Source organism: Dipodomys ordii, unplaced genomic scaffold (genome assembly GCF_000151885.1).
Source record: "Dipodomys ordii isolate 6190 unplaced genomic scaffold, Dord_2.0 Scaffold76, whole genome shotgun sequence".
Classification (NCBI taxonomy): Eukaryota; Metazoa; Chordata; class Mammalia; order Rodentia; family Heteromyidae; genus Dipodomys; species Dipodomys ordii.
The window spans coordinates 6,781,480-6,797,879 of NW_012267292.1; the positions used below are offsets into that span (position 1 = coordinate 6,781,480).

The following is a 16,400-nucleotide window of genomic DNA, read 5'->3' on the forward strand; positions in this document are numbered from 1 at the left end:
AGGCATGCAAGGCAAGTGCTCTACCACTGAGTCACCTTCCCAGCCCTTGGACTACTTCTTTTTGCAGGCTTGAAGCCTAACTCTGCTGTATTCAGGGATCCCAACCCTTCGATGGAGCTAGGAAGCCCTGAAACTTCCTTCAAGAAGTTCAAGTATATATTCTGGACACAAGAGAAGACTGAATAAGTGTGATTTCTCATACTTATAGATAGACATTCTTACACTATCCTGGATTTTAATTTACTTTGTTTTTCAGTTGCAAAATGGTTGCAGGGTGTAGAATTTGCAAACGTTAAAGAAGTATGTCTTTGAAATACAAAACACAAGTTCCTAGAAATTCTACTCTTCAATGAGAGTAATATTAACTATTTTTCTCCTACTGTTTTTTTTAAACAAATTTATTGAGAAACCGTTGGGTTAAAACAACAGTGAACCCAGTTACTACATACATGGTAGATTTCTGAAATTGTTTTTCAACAAACGGGCTCTGCAAACAACCCAAACAGTAGGAGATCCACTTAGTACTTTAGTTGGAAATGTACAACGTTTGGAAAGACGGGGAATTCTGCTCGCACCTAAAAACTGCAGCAAGCTACTGCAGTAAGCTACTGCCAACGTTTGTCCTTGACTGCAAGGGAAGAGACACACATAGTTGCAGTCCTCGAAGGGGCGGTGTCGGGGTGCTGGTGTGTGGACGACACCACAGCCACCACCTCCCACACGCCCTCTGCCTTGAGTAAATGAGGAGGCCCCCGCCCTCCGGTAGTAAACAGAGAGGCAGCTTGGAGGCGGGGCCTACAGGGGCCCGGAGGATCTTGGAGTGTTGATTGGTCGATTTCCCTGTCTGTAAAGGCAATGACAGTCTCCGCTAGCTGGGCCGCAACTCTCGATTCGACGCCCCTCCCCTCGTGGGCGGGCGCCCGCCCGGAGCTGCGAGGGCGCGTGCGCGAGTGTTTCCCCCGCCACGGCAGTGGCCGCCCGCCCGCGCACAGTCGCAGTCTGCGGGCCAGCTGGGAGGCGGCGGAGGTCACCGAAGGGGGAGGTGGGGCAGCATGGCAGCCTCCTTGCGGCTCCGCGGGGCCGCCTCCGGCCTCCGGTACTGGGCCTGCCGGAGGCAGCAGCCGGCAGGCGCCAGGCTTGCAGCGGGTAAGGTCCTCGCGCCTCTTCCCGGCGTCCCTCCTCGGGCCGGCCCGCTCCTCGCGACCCGACGGCCCGGAGAGGGCTTTCCTCGGGAGGTCCCGGGGTGGGGTGGAGGGTTAGAACCCCACATTTCGACTGGTCTCAGAGGCCCCCCCGCCTCTGCAGTCGCGGGTCGTGGGGCTCAGTGTCCCGTCTCTCATCTGTACCCCATGCCAGATTTGCGAGTTCAACGTCCTTCTCCGTGGGGGAGCGCTCGGGTGGAGGAGCAGTGTTTGCGGCTTGCTTCTTTGGAGCGAGGGCCCCGAGGACATGGGGAAACCCAGCTCCCAGGGTGGACCCCGGCTTTCCCGGGGCTGCACCCTTGAGTGGGCATATGCCTTCGGACTCAGGAGCGGACTGGGGTCGAATCCCTCCGTCCGTGTGGTAGTCACAGCCTCTCACTCCTGCAAAGGCTTGTTACCCTTGATCCGCGAGGCGGGTTTACCCCCCCCCCCCCCAATTCCGTAACTGTGCTGCCCGAAAGTTGTCCCTTCTGTCAAATTATTAACCACGCCGTTTTAAAAAAAGGAAGACTGAAATCTATTCTTCTCTGCCTCCCTCCAAACCATTAAGTTACCAGCTAACCAGGGATGTAGGGAAGAGGGGCAGCTTGTAGAGGTAAGTGAAGATCCACCGAGAACCAATTCCAGTGTGTTCATTTTTCACGTGACACCCTTGAGGCCTCTTGAATAAGTGAACTAGCTGTCCAGGAAGGAGGTTTTAATTTTTCTTCAAATTCTACATTTTCTCTGACGTTTGGAAGTGATAAACTGCCTAGCAAGCCCAAGGCCTTGAGTTCAAACTCCAGTACTAGAGCGGGGGAGGGCGGACAGTGGGGCAAGAAAAAAAGAAAAGTTGATTGACTTGTTGGGACAGTGCCATTGTGTGTGGATAAAAGCTAGTTTTTTTTTTTTTTTTTAACAAGGCACAGTTTGGCACAGTCATATTAAGGATTAGCCAAAAATTATTGGTATTTGGCTGGGGGATGAAGCTCAAGAGTTTGCCTAACATACTCCATTCTCTGAATTCATCCTCAGCAGTGAAGGGCAAAGACCCTCATAGTATTAACTTTTTCCTGATCTTTGCCTTTAAAAAGTATCCTGTTGAAAAGCCAAGAGCTTGTCACTCACAACCTGTAATCTTAGCTCAGGCTCAGGCTGAGATCTGAGTATTGTCGTTCAAAGCCAGCCTGGGCAGGAAAGACCCTGAGTTTCTTATCTCCAAGTAATCAGCAAAAAGCCAGAAGTGGAGCAATGACCCAAGTAGTAGAGTGCTAGATTTGAGCAGACAGAGCTCAGGAATAGCACCTAGGCCCTGAGTTCAAGCCCCAGGACTGGCACAAAAAAATGAAACAACAAAAATATCCTATTGAGAAATTAAGTTCTGAACAGATGGTTCCTAGTCTTTCCCCTCAGGAAAACATATTCATTCTTTTCATGCTCCAGAAAGACAGGCTCTATGTGGTGAAAAGATAAGTTTGGTAGGCAATCATAGTGACATGGTCTTTACTCACAGAATTTATTTGATCTGCAAAAAATATTTCTTCCTTTGGCGATAGAGTAGCATTAGTCACTTTTCCATGTTACTGAAAGAACTATAGTTTCACATGAATGCACAGTTCTTTCAGATAGATTAGCTGAGGAAGATGTATTTGCTGTTTAGTGGTTTTGAAAGGTGTTTTAATGATATGTAATGAATCCTCAATGTGCTTTTTATAAGTTATGAAAGTCTGTAGAATTTATGATGGAAGAAGTTGAGACCTAAAACTCTAATATTTGTTTTTGATAGCTGGAAGGACCTAACTCAAAATGCTAGTTAGACCACTTTAGCATATGACCTTTTGCTTAAAGTTCTTTGGCCTAAAGGTATGTGAAAAGAGTTTTGAAAAATGTTAAATTGTTTTGTGATGATGTGTTTGTATTTGAACCCTGTGGAATTTTCCCCCCTCAGATTTTGGATTTTGAAGTCAGGGCTTTGCATTCTTGAGGCCTCTGACACTCTGTTACTTAACATCTTTGCTAGTTATTTTGGGGATAGTCTCTTGGACTTTACTGCCCAGGCTGGCTTCAAACTACAATCCTCTGGATCTCAGCTTCCTGAATTGCTAGGATTACGTGTGTGAGCCACTGGCACCTGGCCTTGTAGAATTGTTTTAAACATTTCTATTAGTGTTGTTTTACCACTAAGTGTTAACTCTTTTGAATTTCAGCTTTAAAAAAATAGTTGTACAAAAGAGTTTCTGCTCAACAAGTCAGATTATAAGGAGAATTTATCTTGATCATGTCGTCCCTTTCAGCTTTCTTCTCCATCTTTCCCAAACCTATCCATATGCTCAGGTTACATAGTTCAACTTGAATTTCAACTCTTTAAAAAGACTAGAAAAACCGTCATATAAGTTTGGAGTCTAGGGACATTAAAAAATAGTTCAAGGGCTAGGAAGGTGGCTCAGTGGTAGAGAGCTTGCCTTGCACACATGAGGCCCTGGGTTCGATTCCTCAGCACCACATAAGCAAAAAGAAAAAAAAAGCCAGAAGTGGCGCTGTGGCTCAAGTGGTAGAGCACTCACCTTGAGCTGAAGAGCTGAGGGACAGCGCCCAGGCCCAGAGTTTAGGCCCCATGACCGGACCTAAAAAAAACAAAAACCAAAAAATAGTTCAAATAGTAATATTAGCATTTTGAGTTCTGTGGGAGTCTTTGCCCCTTAAGATGTTTATATAATGTGGACAGTAATATTATAAGGTTCCAATATAATTTATTATTTAAAAAAAGATGAGACCTGCCAGGCGCCGGTGGCTCATACCTATAATCCTAGCTACTCAGGAGGCTGAGATCTGAGGATTACAATTCAAAGCCAGCCTCTGCAGAAATGTCCCTGTGAGACTTTTACTTCCATTTAACCACTTAAAAACTGGAAGTAAAGGGGTGCTGTGGAGCACTAGCCTTGAGCAAAAGAGCTCAGTGACAGGCCCTGAGTTTAAGCCACAAGATGGACAGAAAGAGAGAGAGAGAGTGAGAGTGAGAGAGAGAGAGAGAGAGAAAGAGAAAGAGAGAGAGAGAGAGACCTGCTAGGCCCTGATGGTAGATCCCTAGCCCAGGAAGCCAGCCAAACAAGCATGGCCCCCTAGTTCAAACCCTGGTGTAGGCAATAAAACAAAACTAAACAAAAAAAACATAAACCTAAAGTAACTGATCAGTAGTGCCACCTTAATTTTAATATATTTAATGCTTTGCAAAGGAAATAGAAAAAAAGAGAACTATTAAACTATATATATATTACTGTTACATTGGCCATTTAATAGAAGTAAATTTTGTATTTATTTATTTTTTTTGTCAGTCATGAGGTCAGAATTCTGGGCCTGGGTGCTATGCCTCAGCTCTTCAGCTCAAGGCTAGTGCTCTACCATTTGAGCCACAGTATCACTTCTGGCTTTTTCTGCTTATGTGGTGCTGAGGAATCAAATCAGGGCCTCATGCATGCAAGTCAAACACTCTACCACTGAGCCAACTTCCCAGCTCTGTATTTAATTTTAAAATGTAATTTAGTTTTAAAACTTTTGTTGTTTTTGTATATGTGTGTGTAACAGAACTGTGGCTTGAACTTAGGGCCTGAGTGTTGTCTCTTAGTTATTTCTTGAGATAAGAGTCTAATGGACTTTTCCTGCTTATGCTAGCTTTGAACTATAATTTTCAGATTTCAGCCTCCTGAGTAGCTAGGATTACAATCATGAGCCAAAGGTGCTGGGCTTAGACTGTTTCTGTACAGAGTAAAAAAAGAAACCCTACATATAGCAACCCTCTAACCTTCTAGTAATTCATCAGCACTTACATGGAAACATAATTATCAGGACAATTTAAAGTGACTGATCTGGGCGCCAGGCCTGTAATCCTAGCTATTCAGGAGACTGAGATCTGAGGGTCATGGTTCAAAGCCAGCCCCAGCAGGAAAGTCTGTGAGACTCTTATCTCCAATAAACCACTCAGAAAACCTGAAGTGGCGCTCTTGCTCAAGAGGTAGAGCACTAACCTTGAGCTGAAGAGCTGAGGGACAGCGCCAGAGTTCAAGCCCCATGACAACAAAAAGTGACTGACCATCTGACTATAGGTGGGATGAGAACATTAACTGATATTGTATATAGCAATGGGTATAATATTTTTTAATTGATTCTTTGTTTGTATGTGATCTCTCCCTTCAAAGCAGCATAATTCTAGCATAAATCAAATACATAATGACTTCTTCCCAAAATTTCATTAGCTTCCAGGGTAACACATGAAGCTCTGAAAAGCCGCATGTGGTCCTAGAACTAAAGTTTATTCTTTTTTTTTTTGTTGTTGTTGTTGGTTGTGGGGCTTGAACTCTGGGCCTGGGCACTGTCCCTCAGTTCTTCAGCTCAAGGCTAGTGCTCTATCACTTGAGCTACAGCACCACTTCTGGTTTTCTGGTGGTTTTTTGGAGATGAGAGTTTCACAGTCTTTCCTGCCCAGGCTGTCTTTGAACATAGATCTTCAGATCTCAGCCTTCTGAGTAGCTAGGATTATAGGCGTGAGCCATCGGTGCCCGGCTAAAGTGTATCTTTAACTTGTGAAATGATGTAGAAGGATATTTATTACTAAATTAGGAAATTTATTACTAAAATAGTTTGACTCAGATTGAAAGGTCTTCCTAGAATAAGTCGCCACCTTTACTAACTTTTAGCGTGAAAGTAGTGCTCATTATATAATATTTCATAAAGTAGGACCCAACATTGTAGGCACTATAGTTATCTCTTATTTAATATCCAGTTTCCCTCTTTTGCATTTCTGCTATTACATTCTAAAAATGCTAAATGAAAAGAAACTTTGAAAGAGATACCATGTTCATATAACTAAAAATATTTGTTAGAATTATTCTGCTTTATTATTAGTTATTATTAATCCATCATTGCACCTAATTTTTAAATTACACACATACCTTTATTGCAGGTATGTATGTAGTTATAGAAAAAAACTATATATGTACACGTGTAGACCATATGTATAGAGTTTGGGGCCATCCACAATTTCAGACATTCACTAAGAATCTGGATTGTATCCCCTCTTGCATAAGGGTAAATTACTGTATGGTATAATCTTACACATAATGGAAAAAATGTGTTCAAAGACAGAGGGGTTTGTAAAACTTTTGAGTGTTTTTTATTTGTTTGTTAGTCTTGAGGCTTGTGAACTCAAGGACTGGGCACAGTCCCTGAGCTACTTTTGCTCAAGGCTAGTACTCTACCACTTGAACCACAGCACCATTTCCAGCTTTTTCTGTGTATGTGGCACTGAGGAAATGAACTCAGGGATTCATGTGTTCTGGGCAGCCAGCACTTTACTACTGAGTTGCATTCTGAGCCCAACAGTGTTTATTTTTGTGTAATGAGATTAACATTTTTCCATACAATTTTGTACTCTTCGATGCTTTCCAGTATTATTTCGATTAGGAAAAAAATTTGGGTATATAAAATAATCTGTTATGTATTTTGAAACCAAGATGTGGATAACTTGGCTCATGTTGAGTTTGAGAAAACATACCTGTAAACTTGCACCTATAGATATAGAAACTAATGCCAAAATTTCAAGTTACTTTCTTTACCAATCAACCAGTATTGTCTTTGTATTATGTTGACTGATTCTTCCGCTCCCACCCTGCAGCCCTCCCATTTTGTCTGTGTTCTGACTGCTTTTTCTAAGCATTAATGTTAGAACTTACTTAAAGGAACAAGCATTTTTAGTTTTAAATTTTTCAGGGAAATTATTCCATGACTCTTCTTTGGATTTTTGCCACCTATGTGCAAATTCTTTTATTTTCTAGGCTCTCCTGCTGTTTTTATCTTCACTAAAAACTTGTGCCCTAAATGCTTCCATATCATTAATCTCTTTGGCTCTTTCTTTTAACCTACTAGGCAAAAGGACCATCTGGTGCATAGTATTTGTCACGTGGTACTACTTCTTGTTAATAAAAGTAGTGTTATTGACTCACCATGTGCTAGGCATTATTAAATGTTTTGCATGCATTATCTTAAGTAATCTTTACAGTAACCTTCTGAAGTCAGTCCTCTAGTTGATAAAGCTTAGTATCCAGAGAAGTAACTTGTTACTTTAAGGACAAACATCTAAGAAATAGCCTCCTCTAGAGCTCTTAAAATCAGGGACAACTTTAAACTTAATCATCCTCAGTAAATTACCTCGAGTTTTTTTTGACATCAGTTCAGCTAGTTATACTATTACTTTTTCTCTAACTTTGCCACAAAAGATTAGGGAATATTGAAAACTTCATCATAATATTCATGTACTCATTTTTTTTTTTTGTTTTGGGTCTGGTCGTGGGGCCTGAACTCTGGGCCTGGGTGCTGTCCTTCAGCTCTTCAGCTCAAGACTAGCACTCTACCACTTGAGCCACAGCTCCACTTCCGGCTTCTTTTTCTTTTTGCTTATGTGGTGTTGAGGAATCGAACCCAGGGCCTCATGCATGCAAGGCAAGCGCTGTACCACTGAGCCACCTTCCCAGCCCCAAGGTATATGTCACTGCCTAGTTTGGAGTGATTTTTTTTCTTTTTATCATGTACTCATTTTTTAACTTCCTCAACTTCTACAACCTTCTAGAATCTTATTATAATTTCTATTTTCCCAAGATTTCATAAGAACTAATCTTCTGGTTGGTATAGCTCCCTCTGTGAACTTGCTGACTAGCTCCCTCTGTGAACTTGCTGACTAACCATGCTGTTTATTCTCATCATTACACCGGTCTTTTGACCATTCTTCTTTCATTTCCATAAAGTCCCTTCCAAGGGATTGTCTGTATCCAGAATCAAACTTATTTATAGTCAGGAGTTTCACTGATGCTTTAGATTCTAATATTTTTGTCAACCTGCTGCTCAAATTCTGAGTAATCTCTGATGTCTCTTCTCTGAACCTTTCCCCTGGCTACCCCTTAAATCACAGTTTACTGATTAGATACAATACTTTCATAGTCTTGTTCATTTTCCATTACATTTTCAGACTTCCCACATCTTCCAGTTTTTTTTACTTAGTTATGGCAGCTCCTAAATTAGACAGTTGGCAGATATAGCATTACCCTACATTGCTTAGACAGTTTGGAACCTGACCCTGAATATAGGCGGAGAAGATATTGGAGTTTCAACTTTCAGTGTGTCATGGTTGTTGTAATACAGTTCACTTTTACTGGATCGACTTTATTATTTTTTTTTCCTAGTCCTGGGGCTTGAACTCAGGGCATGGGCTCTGTCCCTGAGCTTCTTTTGCTTAAGACTTGCACTCTACTACTTGAGCCACTTCTGCCTATTTCTGTTTATGTGGTACTGAGGAATCAAATCCAGGGCTTCACCCATGTTAGGCAAGCATTCTACCACTAAGCCACATTCCCAACCCCTGGATCTACTTTATATAACCATTGTTACTCTAATTGCTTCATAAATGGCTTATTTCATATGGTTACTTTTTCATCTGTATAACTTATTAAACACTCACTGTGCGCCAATTCATTTATTTCATTTTTTAATGAAAGTAGCTATAAAAAACATGCCTGAGGTAAAAGTTCAAAGGGCTATAGAATAAGTAAGAATCTTCTCTTCAAATTTAGATCCATTACTTTTATCTTCCTGGATATAAGTACTGTTTCTTATGTATCCATATAGCAAGTCAGAAGAATAAGTACAATATAATCTTTTTTTCATTCGATAATTTATCCTGGAGATATTTCCTATGATTTTAGGTAACTATTACATTTAAACAATATTTGCATATTTCATTCTCCTGATTTAGTAACCTATTATGCATATTTGATTATAAATTAAATGCCCTAGTACCATGTATTTCGTTATTTGGAGTTTTTCTGCTATAACAAACAGTGCTATAATAAACTCTATCATTGTGTTCTTCAGAGTTTAGTATAGAAACCAGCAAAGTATAGCCTATAGTTGGGTACCTGTTTTTATAACTGAAACTACATTGGAACATGGCCACACACATTTGTTCATATATAGTCTAGGGCAGGATTAGTGGGATAGTTGTGACAGAGGCCTTTTTGCTTGAAAAGCTGGATTGCTTTCTTTCGTTCTTTCATTCTTTTGTTCTTGTCCTGGGGCTTCAACTCAGGGCCTGGGCACTGTCCTTGAGCTTCTTTTGCTCAATGCTAGCACTCTACCCGTTAAGCCACAGGGCCACTTCTGGCCTTTCTGTATATGTGATACTGAGGAATTGAACCCAGAGCTTCATGCATGCTAGCTAGGCAAGCAGTCTACCACTAAGCCACATTCCCAGCCCTAGTATAATTTTCTTTATTTGTTTATTGGGATTTATTGTGGTTGTTGGAAGGATACATGGGGTTTATAGTTTTCACATTTAGAAAAAATTTGATCATAAGTTTTTTTTTATGTAATTATTTTTTCTGTCTCTATTACTCTCATTTCAGGACTCTAGTTACATAGTATTTGGCTAGCAGGAGCTGTCTCATAGCTTATCATGTTCTTTTCATTTCTAAATTTTCTTTGTTTTGAATAATTTCTTTGCCACTAAGATTATTGTTCTTTTCTTCAGTGTCTTTTTTTTTTTGGTTGGTCATGGGGCTTTAGCTCTTCAACTCAAACCAAGTACTCTACCACTTGAGCCACAGCTCCACTTCTGGTTTTCTGGTAGTGTACTGGAGATAAGAATCTCACAGACTTTCCTGCCCAGGCTGTTTTTGAACTGTGATCCTTAGAGCTCAGCCTCCTGAATAGCTAGAATTACAGGCATGAGCCACTGTGCCTGGCCTTCAGTGTCTTTTCTATTGTTAATCTTACAAGATATTTTTATTTTGCATGTAGAATTTATCTCAAGAAATTCATTTGGGCTAAAAATACCTTTAGTACTCTTCTTTTGGAATGTTATGGACAACAGTTTTTAATACTTTTTGCTTCTAAATCTAATTTCTGTGTAATTTCAGGGTTGGTTTCATTTTTTTCTCTGACTTCTACATATACTCATTCCATTGGACTTCAGAGAAGTTCAACTTTTGGGCTTTATTCTCTTTTTTTCTCATTTCATTTTATGAGTGGCTATAAATTCAACTGTTACTTAAAAACAAATGGTTTCATCTGGTCATACAAAAGAGTATTTATCAAAAGAACTTTAGGAAATAAAACAAGTTTCTTTTTTTCTGTTTTTCTCTTCTTTTTGTTCTTTTTGTCTGTTTTGATATCTTTGGGAGTGTAAGGGGAAGGCATAGAAATTTAAGGACTAAGGGTGAACAAATACAGCAATGGTACTTTCTGGACACTATGTTGAAAATGAACTATACAACTCGTAGGGAGAAAAAAACAGAGAGAGTAAGTGAAGGGGTGACATTGTCCAAAAAGAAATGTACTCTTTACCTTACTTACATAATTGTAACCCCTCTGCACATCCCCTTTATAATAACAATTAAAAAAAGAAGTAACAACAACAGATGATTTCTCCTCTTGACCTTGAAGGCTTAGTCTTAATATTTCTTTTTTTTTCTATTTTTGTATAGGTGGTGGGGCTTGAACTGGTCCTGGGTGCTGTCCCTCAGCTCTTCAGCTCAAGGCTAGCTCTCTACCACTTGAGTCATAGTGCCACTTCCAGTTTTCCGGTGGTTCATTGGAGATAAGAATCTCATGAACTTTCCTGCCTGGGCTGGCTTTGAACTGTGATCCTCAGATCTCAGCCTCCTGAGTAGCTAGGGTTACAGGTGTGAGCCACCAGCGCTTGGCTTGCTCTTAATATTTCTAACAGTTTGTTGGACATTTTTCAGTTCATTGTCAGTTTACCCTATTTAAAACTGAGCCACATCTCCTATTAATATTACTCTTGGTGTCACTTTTTATCTTTTCCTTATTTTAGCCCATAATCCAATCTATTTTTTCATTCTTTCATGCTTTTAATTATTTTTCATACTTGTTTCTTCTATTTCTATCCTTTAACTTAACTTTGTTAAGGACTGTTTTGTCCATCCAAAGTTGATATATTGAAATCCTAACCTCCCATGTGGTACAATTAGTAGATGAGACCTCTGAGAATTAGGTTATAGGGTAGAGCCCTCATGAGTAGAATCAATGTCCCTGTAAGAAGAGACATAAGAACATGTCTTCTCTCGTGAGGATGCAGTGAGTAAAGGGCTAACTGTATACTAGAAAGACTTTGAATCTGCTGACATATTGAATACCTTCATTTTGGATTTCCAGGCCTCCAGAATTATGAGAAATAAATTATTGTTTAATTCATCTAGTCTATGGTATGTTTGTTTTAACAGCCTGGATTATGACCCGTAGTATGACTATCACTTTTATATTGATCTTCCTGCAGGCATCAGGCTCTTTCATCTATTTTAATCTACACACTATTGTGTTTCTAAAGCATATGTCTAATTTTGTTATTTCTTTGCCCAGCCCTGCAGTATTTATCTTTTGCATGTAAAATACCATCAAATTGCTTAGCATGTTTTCTAGCCTTCCATATTGTGCTCACGTTATTTAGTCCAGTCTTAGCTGCTGTTTTGTCTGTTGTTTCTTTGGGTGTGTTGTTTGAAGAATGGAGGGACTGTGTGGTTACAAGTGAAGAATACAGTCACACTAGTTGGATTTGAATATTGGTGCTATAATTTTAGAAAGTTTTCGGCAGTTTACTTAAAATTACAAATGTGTCAGGGTTTCCAACTGAAAGATGGACTTGATGACATATAATAGTATTCCCTTTAAACTGTTTACTAATGGGTGTTGTAATAAATACTATCACTGTTTCTTTTCTAGTTCCTTGAATATACTCATGTTTCATTTTCTCTGTAGAGTTCATTTATTTATTTATTTATAGCCATTTGAAACTTTTTTTTTGTCAGTCATAGGGCTTGAACTCTGGGCCTGGGTGCTGTTCCTGAGCTCTTTAGCTCAAGGCTAGCACTGTACCACTTGAGCCACAGCGCCACTTCCAGTTTTCTGAGTGGTTTATTGGAGATAAGAGTCTCACAGCCTTTCCTGCCCGGGTTGGTTTGAACTACAATCCTCAGATCTCACCTTTCTGAATAGCTAGGATTACAGGTGTGAGCCATCGGTGCCCGGCTTGGTTAGTATTTTTGTGTACTTTATGTCCTCTTAGATTTTAGAGGTTAAAGTGTGTGTCATTCATGCCTCTGGCATGGTTACATATAAATGATTGTTGCTTAATTCTTGCTAAGTATTTGAATGAATTATAGTTCTTCCTTGTCATACTTGTTACATGTTGAACCTAGAATAGTGCTTGTTAAATGAACTGCCTTTAAAATATAGTCTTCCTGGTTTCTTATGGATTTAGATTGTTAAATTATATCATTCCAGGGCTGGGAATGTGGCTTAGCGATAGAGTGCTTGCCTAGCATACATGAAGCCTTAGGTTTGATTCCTCAATACTACATAAACAGAAGTTGTACTGTGGGTTCAAGTGGTAGAGTGCTAGCCTTGAGCAAAAGAAACTCAGGGACAGTGCCCAGGCCCTGTCTGGCAAAAAAAAATAAAAAAAAAATCTTTATCTTTCCAGTGTTAATGTAGTGGTCTGGCATAATCATGCTACATTTTCTTTCAGACTATTCTTGTTAATTTTCTAAAAAGCCTTAGAGTTTTCTAACCAGATGTACATCTCATTCTGTTTAATTTCAAAATAAAATTTCAAGGTATTGTTTCTGACATGGAACCCCTGTGGGCCAGAAAGTTAAACCAAGTGTGTGTTAAACTTAACATGATATTGTAATGTTGCACAAGAATGGCACTCATATTTAATGGTAGTGGAAGAGCCAGCCATGAAATTAAAAGGACTTAATAATGCTTCTAACCCAGTAAGACGCTCTTAAGCATTAGAGGTTTAAATAGCTTGATTTTAGGAAATCTCATTATATTAAGATTAAGCTCCAGGAAGAATAGGGGTCAGTCATTTGAGAGCATCTGAAACTTAAAACAAGGGTGACTGATTTGTTGTTACACTACACAATTTTTAAAAATTTTGTTTGTTAGTTTTACAGGGGGAGGTGATTTTCATTGTTTCATCTCTGGACATATTTATACTATATTTCAATCGACCTCTAACCCCTATATCCTAACCCTCAAAATAGCATTTTCAGCATTATATAGTTTTAAAACTGGAATCCTAGAAAGAGAAAGGAAGAATAGTGCACCAAATGAAAGGGCAAGTAGAAGTATTTCTCTTTTTTCAAGAGATTGTGAGCTTTTCAATGGCAGGTATCATATCTTGCCGTCTTTCTCTGAACTCTTATCAATATTTTATGCATATTTGTATTTCATGAATATTTGTTGAGTGGTATTTGTTGAAGTTCTAAAATCTGACAGATTTTATTTTATGTTACTTTCATGCTGTTGTAAAGCTTTCTTATTCACCAAATCATTACTTGGTTGTGTTTTCTCAAGGTGATTTCATAAAGCCTTTTATGTAAGAAAAAAGGATAAGTAAAACTTCCTTCTTTCATTTCTACTTCTTTCCTTGCTAACTTCTCTTTTCTGAAGGTGAAAGGTCAAGTTTTGAGACTATTGCCTTTGCCATTTAAAGCTTACCAGATCATTCTTTTTCCCACCCACAGGACTAACTGTGGTTGAAATACATTTTCCTGGGTTTAACATTTTATTTATTTATTTGGTACTGGGGGTTTAACCCAGGGCCTTTCACATTCTAGGCACATTTTGAGCCACTAATCTATACCCCCAGACCAGGATTTCTTTTCATGCCATTGGAAGGGATGGTTTCTGTAATTCTGGGAGTAGGAAGGTAGAAAATTTTAACATTTTCTCAGGCCCTGTTCAGGATAAAGGTCATTCATTCTTTTTGTATATATTATTAAAACAGATAACATAGGCAGGGAGACTCTAAATACTTAACATAATAGGTAACTCATAAGCATTTTATAAATGATAATTATTAAGTTTATTGTTAAAATTGAGAAAGGAACACTGTAGAGGTAGCAAGTAGGAGAGATTATTTAAAATTTTGTGAATATTTCCTGGAGAAATAATTTGAATTTAATATGCTTGCACATTTTTATGTTTAAATGCAGTTGGCTATTAGTATAAAACTAGCCTTCAACATTTTAATAGGAAATATTAAACAATAGGTCCGTTAATATTAAAAGACTATTTACAATAAAAAATGTTATCTACACCTATTGAAAGTAATATATTGAAATCAGTGTGTTCTAGGTCAATGGCTTCCAAGACTCCAGTTGGATTCATTGGACTGGGCAACATGGGAAATCCAATGGCAAAAAATCTCATGAAACATGGCTATCCACTCATCGTTTATGATGTATTCCCTGAGGCATGCAAAGAATTTCAAGAGGCAGGTGAACAGGTATGGACTTTTCTTTAGATTTATTTTAGATTTTGATATTTAAAAATATGAGAGCTTCTTGGAAGTATACTTAGTGGAGTTGTGAACTTAATTCATTGTAAACTTAAAAAAAATTGTGTTGCCATTAATTCAGTATTGAGATGTACAACAAAGGAGTGCTTCCATTAGTTACCAGGAGGGGGTCTGCTTTTTAGCAGGTTATCTGGAGTATTTCCCAAGTTTGAGCTGGGGACCTTACTTTGCTCCATTTGTTTGTTTGTTGTTTGTGCTATTAAAGAGTTGGTTTGGTAGAAGTAGCCACCCATGTTAAGACACTGTTGTCTTGGAACAAGAGTAGGTTTAGAGATAGAAAGCTTAGCTTGATTCCCAGATCATGCTGTCTTAATTAAGGGAAGTTATTTTACCTCAGCTACGTTCTCATCTGTAATACATGAATGATGACAACTTATGTTATTAGATGCTGAAACTCAAATGAGAGAATATATGTGAATGACTTTGTAAATGTTGTATAACAGCACTGTGTAAATACATATTAGTTATTAGTCATAAACCAAGAGACAATCTACAAACATATTATAATGAGAAGTTTGAATTAATGTGTTGCTTTTAGGTGATCATTTATGCTATAAGGATTTTGGGATTAGAATCATGTCTTATGGTAGCATCTGCTATTGTATTTGGATATGTTAAACTTTATGGTAACTCAAATGACAAGATCAGTATTAGTATCTGAATTTTGAGTTTTGTTTTTCTTAGATATGCAGGAAAATTTTTTACAAGTTGTAGAATGACAAGGGTGAAATATCCTAGAACTAGGAGAATACTAAAAACTTCCTGAGAAATACATAGTAATGTGAGAGAAAATAGAATTAAATATCCAACTTCTGGATAATGGACTTGAAAGTAAATACAATGAGAAACGCAATGCCTAGGTGAAAAGCAGATTTAGGTAACTTAGAGGCCTTTGGAAGGCCTCAGGATCCTGTATCTTCTTTCCTGCCATAGCTTGGATGCCATCTGTAAATGGCAGAAATGTTGTGTGATAATGTGAATATAATCTTGAAATGTGTGAGGGTATTTTGAAACTTTTATGACAGTATAGTTTGTGGAAACTTAGACTTTATTCTCAGTGCTGCTTTTGGATGCACGTCTATTTTATGTCACTGTAAACTGGTACATACATACACACATATATGTAAGAGTAACAGTGTTAGTCTCTTTTTTTTGGGGGGGGGTCTGGTTGTGGGGCCTGTACTCTGGGCCTGGGTGCTATCCCTCAGCTCTTCAGCTCAAGGCTAGCGCTCTACCACTTGAGCCGCAGCACCACTTCCGGCTTTCTTTTTTTTCCTGCTTATGTGGTGCTGAGGAATCGAATCCAGGGCCTCATGCATGCAAGGCAAGCGTTTTACCACTGAGCCACCTTCCCAGCCCGAAAAGTGTAATCTTGATCAAGATGCATTGTACTTAAAAACTGATGTATGAACAATAACTCTTTTGTACAACTACTTAGAGATAATGAAATATAAGTAAAAATAGACTTTAACTAAAAAGTGAAATTGAATCATGTCTACTTGGACTTTAAGAGGAGCTTATGGCCTTTTAAATTGTTGTTAATGCTTTTATTCTTCTCTCCATGTCAGTAGCACTTTCAGCTTACTTCTGGAATAGCTGAAATAGCTGTTTTACAAATCTTTTCTGATTTTCCTCAGATCTCTAGAACTTTCTGATCCTCTGCCTGTAGAACCTCATATACTCTCAACTTACCTTCCTCTTTTACCTTTGTTCTCCAACAAAATTCTTCTTCTGTATAAATTTTAGGTAGGTCGAAGAGAGGCTACTTTATGAGAAAGTATAGTCATAGC

The 16,400-nt window shown here is 38.8% G+C and overlaps 1 protein-coding gene across 1 annotated transcript in view; it reads left to right on the top strand.

Annotated features, from left to right (window-relative positions):
• The first annotated feature begins 948 nt into the window (after nt 1-948).
• Nucleotides 949-16,400, top strand: part of Hibadh (3-hydroxyisobutyrate dehydrogenase) — a 129,931-nt gene continuing 114,479 nt past the window's right edge. The window contains exons 1-3 of the mRNA XM_013024388.1: nt 949-1,146; nt 14,378-14,538; nt 15,149-15,236. Of these exons, the coding sequence (XP_012879842.1) occupies nt 1,053-1,146; nt 14,378-14,538; nt 15,149-15,236 (343 nt within the window). The 5' untranslated portion in view covers nt 949-1,052. The remainder of the gene's footprint in view (nt 1,147-14,377; nt 14,539-15,148; nt 15,237-16,400) is intronic.